General features: G+C 37.9%; 2 protein-coding genes across 2 annotated transcripts in view; both read left to right on the forward strand.

Moving 5' to 3' along the window:
• The window catches only part of LOC104824578 (homeobox-leucine zipper protein ATHB-17-like), a 2,595-nt gene extending 907 nt beyond the window's left edge, over positions 1–1,688 (forward strand). Inside the window, exons 3-5 of the mRNA XM_019203658.1 lie at positions 10–193; positions 617–696; positions 1,307–1,688. Of these exons, the coding sequence (XP_019059203.1) occupies positions 10–193; positions 617–696; positions 1,307–1,544 (502 nt within the window). The 3' untranslated portion in view covers positions 1,545–1,688. The remainder of the gene's footprint in view (positions 1–9; positions 194–616; positions 697–1,306) is intronic.
• A 3,002-nt stretch (positions 1,689–4,690) lies between these two features.
• Positions 4,691–8,098, forward strand: LOC104824144 (auxin efflux carrier component 4-like). Its single transcript, XM_010556120.2, has 6 exons — positions 4,691–6,092; positions 6,201–6,468; positions 6,591–6,676; positions 7,084–7,241; positions 7,359–7,435; positions 7,670–8,098. Exons 1-6 carry the CDS (start codon positions 4,868–4,870, stop codon positions 7,734–7,736), a joined length of 1,881 nt encoding a protein of 626 aa, XP_010554422.1. The 5' UTR covers positions 4,691–4,867; the 3' UTR covers positions 7,737–8,098.
• The last annotated feature ends 580 nt before the right edge of the window (positions 8,099–8,678 follow it).

An 8,678-nucleotide genomic window follows, 5' to 3' on the forward strand; every position in this document is an offset into this window, starting at 1 on the left:
TGGTGGAAGTGGGGGGAGAGGGAGAGAGCAGTTGAGCCTCGACATAAACCGACCGCCGTTGTCGGAAGAGGACGACGAACTCATCGGCCGTGGAAACGACGCCGTCTTACCTCCACGCAAGAAACTCCGTCTCACGAGAGAACAGTCTCGCCTTCTCGAGGACAGCTTCAGACAGAACCACACCCTAAATCCCGTAATTATTTGTCTTTTAATCTCTTCTTAATCTCCGCTAATCAACCGATCCTCGTACGTATTAAACACTCTCACTCTTGCCACTGATAACTATGGTTAGTCGTATTTAAGTTGCTTATAGTATAACTTTCTTCTATATTTGCTGTAGATATATAAAAGGATTCCTTTTAATTAAATGCAATTTCCAGAAAATTACGAACGATTGAATAGCGTGTTGTTTTTTTATTTATTTACAAAAGATCAACACGCCGTTTAATTATCCATATAGAAACAATGGATAATACAAAATGTTTAAGTTTAACTGACCTATATATATATATATTTATATCGTTTCTATTACTAAAAATAATAGATCGCTTCTTCTCATACTTTGGATTATTATATTTATTTTTTTATGGCTTACATTTTATAATTTATAATGCAGAAGCAAAAAGGTGAGCTTGCAAAACAGTTGGTGCTGAGGCCAAGACAAATTGAGGTTTGGTTTCAGAACCGAAGAGCCAGGTACCATTTTTATTTTATAAAGATTTTATTTTGTCACATATATTTATTTTCTTCTTATATTTAATAACGTGGGTTAAGTATGATTAGTGTTGAGTGGGTGGTTGAGGATTAACGAGATTTCACATTTCATTAACGTTGAAGGAATATATAGATATATACAATTAAAGCAGATGAAATCTGAATCGGATTCGACCCACCCCGTAGCATAAGTCGTACCCCTTGTAAAGTAAATGTGGTCCTATTCATATATATCTCATCCCTCCACGAATATTTCCAATTTCGGTCAACCGTAAGTTCTAAAACATTAATTAATAAATAAATCTTTCCATTAGGACATAATACATACACATAAATATTCATGTTGAGGCTGTGCATGCATGGCCTCATCTGCATCATGCATTTGTGATTTTCACGGCTGCCAACAGCGTGCATTCGAGCCGCCAAATATGATCGAAGGACACGTGCTTTTCCAATGGTTGATTGTTTTAAAAAAATTATTTGGTCGTAGACATTACAAATTTAATGCACTCGCACGTGTCAAGTCCTCAACCTTATTTTCTTCAAAAAGTTGCATAAAAATGCTTGCTCAATTGGATTGGGTTTGACGCAGATGCAAGTCAAAGCAAACCGAGATGGAATGCGAGTATCTGAAGAGGCGGTTCGGTTCGTTAACCGAACAAAACCGGAGGCTAAAGAGAGAAGTGGAGGAGCTTAGCGCCATGAAGGTAGCAGTTCCAGCCACGTCAGCATCGGCCTCCACACTCACCATGTGTCGTCGCTGTCATCTCACCACCGCCTCTCCCGTTGCAAACCTTCCGCCTCGAGAAGAGGCTCATGAGGGGCGTTAAGGAGTCAAAGTCAACGAAGTCAATGTCTGACCAACTATATTATCCAAAATGAATTTTCGTAGTTCCATAAATCGATTATCTGATACCATTCTTGTATATACTTTTATTTGATGACTAGAAATGATTGACTGGGAATTACTTTTACTCAATTTCGGATATAACGTTAAGATTCAGAGTTTCTTGTATACTGTAATTGGAACCAAGAAATTGCCTTGCCCTTGAAGGAGGCGGTTCGTTTCATGGGCTCGAAAAGGCCCATATTAGGATTTATTGGGCCCAAAAGAATGGTCCATTATTTATAATGGGCCATTTCAGTCAACACCATAATTGCTTCCTTTTTTTTTCTTTCTTTTTTTTTGCATATTCACGGCCTTGACAGTTGACACCAAGGTCATTGGATAAGTCAATAATGCGCTGAAATGTATGCATCAATTAAAGCAAATCGACATAGCAGCTAATCAACGATTTTATATTTTTATTATATTCACATAAAATATGAAGAAATTCCAAAATAAACACAATTTTGTAAAAAAAAAAATCGAACAAATTATGTACTTTATAAATTTTTAAGAATTAAATGAAACATAACTAATCTATCCATCTAATGTTTTTTGTTTCAATTTTATGATTTAAAACCATATTTTTGTATTTATTTTAAAATTATATTTTTTACATTATACATCAATCCAATACTAAGTTACTAACAAATCCGTAAAACAATCATATTCTCGCGTTGTTTTTTCATGCTGCTTCCATCCAATATGATATGATAAGTCAAGTGTTTAACAATATAATAATTTATATATATCATGAAATTTAAATTCAAATCCCAGGGTCCGCTATAACTAATATTAAAATTATAATAAAAAAGCGTTCAAACGTGAGAAAATGATAATTTAAAAATGATTTCCGAATACCTAAAAGGGGTGGAAGAGATGGGTCCAATGGGCCGACATGCTTGGTAAAGCTGCACTTGTAACGTGTTGTAGTTGTCGCGAGACCAACTGAAAACAATAAATCGTATATATAATGAATAAACAATAAAGTTAAAAAAATATATATATAACAAAAATAAAGTGACACTCCTGCAATTCCAACCACAGCAGTGCGTAAAAGAAAATTAGTCACATTATTTAAAATCAGAAATTTTCATTTTTAAAACGGTAATACATTTATAGTTTTTATAAAAAGTTCAATATTTGTTAATATTAATTCGGAAAATTAGCAAAACTCTGCAAATGGTGAATTGACGCACCAATTCTAAGTATTATATTAATATGATAATATATAATTTTAGGGATGAAATTGGGTTTTTTAATGTGGTCAGCATTCAAAATAATATAACGAAAAAATGTCGGGACCGCATTCAAAAACTTGTAAGCAGACGGTGACTCAACCCTCGCAACCTACAAAACAAAAGGTATTGCATTGCATGGCATGGGCATGTGCATGCCACATGATTAAATTATGGTAGTTTTTTGGACGACACGTGGACCCCTTTTATTGGTCCATAAACGCATCTTTGAAGACGCATTAGTATTTCATCCCTGCTTTCTTTAAAATAAAAAACATAACATGATATCTTGTGTTACGTTATAATAATTGGTATCATCCGTATCCTTCATAACCATTTTTTTATATTTCTGCCAACGATAACATATTTTTTTTATGTTCATTATTAGACCATTTACGGTTATAATATTGTGATCAACCTACGAAAATTTCATCAAATGGAGCGAGTGTACAATTAGAATTCGATTTTTTTTTTATAATTACTGTTTTTAATATTATTTTACACTTGCATTGTCGTGCTATATTATCAAAGAGCCATGTAGTATTTCTACGCATGTACGATTGGCCATTAGATAGAAGAATTGTTGCTTAATTACATATACGATTTTTTGTTTTTTTAGCGTATTTGGGCGTTCAAAATTCAAATATGAATATATTCATGGTAATGGCATCCACCGTAAATAAATCCGTATGAAAGGAAGAAAGCAGCCATGGGGACATTGGAAGCATTCGCATGACAGATACTCTCGTGTCATGTGATGATTGCGACTATCGTAATAATTAGCCTATACATACCCTAATTAATTAGCGTCTTAATCTTATTTCAACTTTCAATTGACCTCCATATATAATAATTTGTGTCCCGCACGTAAATATATAAATAAATGGAAAAATGCTGTTGAGTTTCTATATAGAAGATATTTTTAACAAAAAATATTCCTCGCCGTGGCCGTGTATAATCACAAAATTCCTAAAAACGATAATTATTGCAATATTAGAAGAAATTTATATCCTTTTTTTTTATGAAAGAAGGAAAAAAAAGAGAGGATGAGAAGGACATATAAGTTAGTTACAAGTCATCGATCCAAAAAAAAAAAAGAGAATGTGTTTTTTTTTTCCTTCTTCTCTGAGTTTAAAAGGTCAAAGAGATTCAGCAGTGCTTCGACCTAACAATATTACTTACAACTTATAATTTTTCTATCAACTATATAACATATTCCCCAATTTTATTTTTAACCTCCTATAATGTATGTCTACGTATATATTGTATATATAATATGAGTATATTTGTATTTATACATGCATACACATGTTTCAGGTATGCGTGTAATCCATGTAAATTCGGGATCAAATACAATTTTAACTTTCGTATCGAAATTCAAGTTGCAAGTTGAGGGTGTGTATATATATGGTTATTTATACGGAGTATTAGCTGGGTTTTTTTGCAATTATACATATTATATATATATGCGTCGTTTCAAAAGCTCCCCGCTTTTTGTGAGGGCTCGCAATCAAATGAACATAGAAATGCGACTGATTGCACGATTTATAAGGCATATTTTGAGAACAAATCTAAAAATTGTCCACGTTGCCCTCGCCCACATGCTAACCGCCACGTGTCCCCCATCTCCAACATTAATAAAAAAATCGATTAATTATTTTTCTTAATGAAAAAATATGGATAAGTTATTCAAATTATCAAGTCTAGATTACTTAAAAAAATACAACTCTGATCAATAACCGTTTAAATATATTTTCATTTTCATTTTATCACAACTACGTGTAGTGTGCAAAGGACGATGATAACAGTCACTCTCCGCCCGTCTATATATAAGGACCTCCCAAGTTACGCACCATTCTGAAATCAGTACATTCGAGTATAACGGTTTACATCATATTCCCATTTTGCCCTCCCCCCTCCTCCTAATTTTCCCTCCCATGCCACTTTCACCTTCCTCTCCCTAAGTCGAACCAACGCTCTCCCACTTCCACCTGTTTCTTCCCTCAAGCTTTTTTCCGCTGAAAGAAAAATGATTTCATGGCACGATCTCTACACCGTTCTCACGGCGATGGTGCCGTTGTACGTGGCGATGATTCTGGCGTACGGCTCCGTCCGGTGGTGGAAGATCTTCTCGCCGGATCAATGCTCCGGCATCAACCGATTCGTCGCAATCTTCGCCGTTCCTCTCCTCTCCTTCCACTTCATCTCCACCAACAACCCCTACGCCATGAATCTCCGCTTCATCGCCGCCGACACGCTTCAGAAGATCATCATGCTCGTTGTGCTCGGCCTATGGGCCAGTCTTACGAAGAACGGTAGCTTGGAGTGGATGATCACGATATTCTCTCTCAGTACACTACCGAACACTCTGGTCATGGGGATCCCCTTGTTGATCGCCATGTACGGACCCTACTCCGGCTCGCTCATGGTTCAGGTGGTGGTTCTTCAGTGTATCATATGGTATACTCTTCTACTTTTCCTGTTTGAGTATCGTGGCGCCAAGATTCTGATCATGGAGCAGTTCCCGGAGACGGCGGCGTCGATCGTCTCCTTCAAGGTCGATTCCGACGTCGTTTCCCTGGACGGCCACGATTTCCTGGAGACGGACGCAGAGATCGGCCAAGACGGGAAGCTTCACGTCACAGTGAGAAAATCCAATGCTTCGCGTCGGTCACTGATGACGCCGCGGCCGTCGAATCTGACCGGGGCTGAGATCTACAGCCTCAGCTCAACTCCGAGAGGATCCAATTTCAACCACTCCGATTTCTACGCCGTGATGGGGTTTCCCGGCGGAAGGCTCTCAAATTTTGGCCCAGCGGATATGTACTCGGTTCAATCCTCACGCGGCCCGACTCCACGGCCCTCGAATTTCGAAGAGAACAACGCAGTCATCCCTTCCCCGCGGTTCGGGTTGAATCCGAACAGTTCTGTTCCCGGGTCGTACCCGGCTCCGAATCCGGAGTTCTCTTCCGGCGCGGCAGGTCCGAACAAATCGAACAAAAACCCTACAGAGACCCAACAGCAGGATAATAACCAGAACAGCAACAATGGTAACAAAGCGAGTCACGATGCGAAGGAGCTTCACATGTTCGTGTGGAGCTCAAGCGCTTCGCCGGTCTCTGACGTCTTTGGTGGTGGTGGAGGCGGTAGCGGCGCCGAATTCCCCACAGTGGAGCTATCCGAACGGTCCGATCAGGGTGCCAAAGAGATCCGGATGTTGGTTTCGGATCAACCCCAAAAGGGGGAAACCAAAGGTTTGATATAGATTAATTTAATCAGTAGTCCTCATGAAAATTTAATCAATATTTCTGTTCACATTTGATCATTAATTCTTCTTTCCCTGTTTACCGTTGAGTTCACAGCCGGCGGCGACGAGTTTAGCTTCGGCGGGAGAGGAGAGGGCGAGGAAGAGAAAGAGAAGACGGGAGTGCTGAACAAAGTGGGTTCGAGTTCGACGGTGGAGCTACACCCGAAGGAGTCCGGAGGCGTGGATGCCGGCGCCGGAAAACATATGCCGCCGGCAAGCGTGATGACACGTTTGATACTGATAATGGTGTGGAGGAAGCTCATTAGAAACCCAAACACCTACTCCAGTCTGATCGGCCTCATCTGGGCTCTGGTTGCTTACCGGTAAGTCCAATCATTCGATATAAAACCTACCGGTTTGGGATAAATATAAAAAAAACATATAAATTTGAAATTATATATATGGGTTGGAATAATAATTGGAATGGTGATGGGTTTGGGTGCAGGTGGCACGTGGCTATGCCGAAAATAATAGAGAAATCCATCTCCATACTCTCAGATGCTGGCCTTGGAATGGCTATGTTCAGTTTAGGTATAAAGAGAACCGAAACTCTATATTACACGTTGAAAGCATATGATTCATAAAACACATTACACGTAGAGACTTGTTTGATTTTTTTTTTTAATTAAATGCAAAAGGGGTGGGGGGTTCCATTCCATGGCTAGAAAATGGTACAGCTTTGTATAGGTAGTAAAGTCCACATGACTGTTGAACGCACTCCCCCCACGAATCCTGTGAAATCTTTTCCCTTTGAAGGCCTTTTCCGAAGATAAGCCGGGGGACCCTCTCACCCGACAGGTGGGGCCGGTCCCCACCAACGACTCAGCGGCCGTGTAGACATTTTTGTTCGATTTTGCTACAATAATTTTAGTTAATATTTAAAAAAGATCGGATTTGGCAATAAAGTTGTTGACCTAACTATGGAGTTTTTTTCCAAGGATTGTTCATGGCTCTCCAACCAAAGATGATCGCTTGTGGAAACTCTGTAGCCACATTCGCAATGGCCGTAAGGTTCCTCACAGGCCCAGCGGTGATGGCTGCTGCTTCTATCATTATAGGCTTGCGCGGCGACCTCTTAAGGGTAGCCATTGTTCAGGTACCCATTTTTTCTCTTCTAGCATTATAGTCTTCCATTTCCATACGTTCTTGTCCCTATATACATATGAATTTATACATTCTGTCGGCTTCCTGGGCTGGTGTTTGTGGATTGTAGGCCGCATTGCCGCAAGGAATAGTTCCGTTTGTCTTCGCCAAAGAGTATAATGTGCACCCCACAATCCTCAGCACTGCGTAAGTTTGATGAATATTAACAATTTCATACCAAAAATTATACAGAAGTACTTGACTTATATAGTGGTTATTCAAAATACGTAATATTTCCAAATATAGTGGACTTATTTTAGTTTGAGGACTAGTGTTACCATTAGATTAGACGGCATGAGCCTTTATTAACATAATTAATATATGATGATATACATGTAAAATTATTCCTGAAAAGTTGGTGTTGGTATTGTGAAAATGCAGGGTCATATTTGGGATGCTTATAGCCTTACCCATCACTCTCGTCTACTATATCCTTATTGGTTTGTGAATCGTTTGGCCATGGAATTACGCGAAGCCAAACGCCTTGGATAATGGGTTTTTCTCGGTCCCGAAAAAAAAAATGGAGGAAAAAACTTTGAATGGAAAGTGTAGAAGAAGATATGGGTTTGTTCGTTCCAAGGTTTTTGGAACACAACAAAAATACCTAGGATTTAGTGACGAAGAGCCCATGATGTAAGGATCTTGCCCTCATTAGGCGCCAGAAAAAAAAAAGAAAAAAAAGGCGTTTGGTCTTTTATTTCATTATAGATTCTGATCAAGCATGTGTTTGTGTGTGTATTTATTAATTTTGTAATGCAATTGTTTTGACATTTCTTAATGCGTCGTATAATGTGAAACTAATTTGTCATTCGTCTTCTAGAGTTCTATACATATACATATGCCAATCACCACGGAGGGCGGCACTTGGTGGTTTAGTCACTTTGGTATAATATCTTATCAATGTATAGATTTTTATTTAATCCCTCCATTTCTTAATGAAGATGGTTTTAGATTTTTTCCTGATTTACAAAAAATAATATTATATGTACTTTATTTCATATTTCTACTCAATATCATTATATAAAAAAAAATCACGTTTTCATGAATACCATGTTGAAATCGAGTGTTTTTAATTAATGGTGAAATCAGAATTGTTTTTTAAAAAATCATCTATATATTATCTACAAGTACTATTCAGAAATTCAAGTGTGATTCTCCTTTTATAACCGCAATCGTCTTTAAACAGAAGGAAGATTAAGAAACTGTGAATAACTAAAAAGTTCCGAAGACCCGTGATTAAATTAAACATGAACCAATACAAATCTAATTAAACAACAACCGATGGACAAATTTTTTTTTAAAAAATTGACTTTTCCATAAAAAAAAAAAAAAAGAATGCAAAATGAATATATATATATAGGACATATGAAAAGTATAAGAAGAGGGAGAT

This window comes from Tarenaya hassleriana, unplaced genomic scaffold (assembly GCF_000463585.1).
Source record: "Tarenaya hassleriana unplaced genomic scaffold, ASM46358v1 Cleome4, whole genome shotgun sequence".
Lineage (NCBI taxonomy): Eukaryota > Viridiplantae > Streptophyta > Magnoliopsida > Brassicales > Cleomaceae > Tarenaya > Tarenaya hassleriana.

What these genes read in the sequence shown, in the direction of transcription:
- LOC104824144 (XM_010556120.2), top strand. Translation starts at nt 4,868, where the DNA reads ATGATTTCATGGCACGATCTCTACACCGTTCTCACGGCGATGGTGCCG. An exon ending in CCAAAAGGGGGAAACCAAAG is followed by an intron (nt 6,093 to 6,200) that starts GTTTGATATAGA and finishes TTGAGTTCACAG; the next exon opens with CCGGCGGCGACGAGTTTAGC. An exon ending in TAAGGGTAGCCATTGTTCAG is followed by an intron (nt 7,242 to 7,358) that starts GTACCCATTTTT and finishes TGTGGATTGTAG; the next exon opens with GCCGCATTGCCGCAAGGAAT.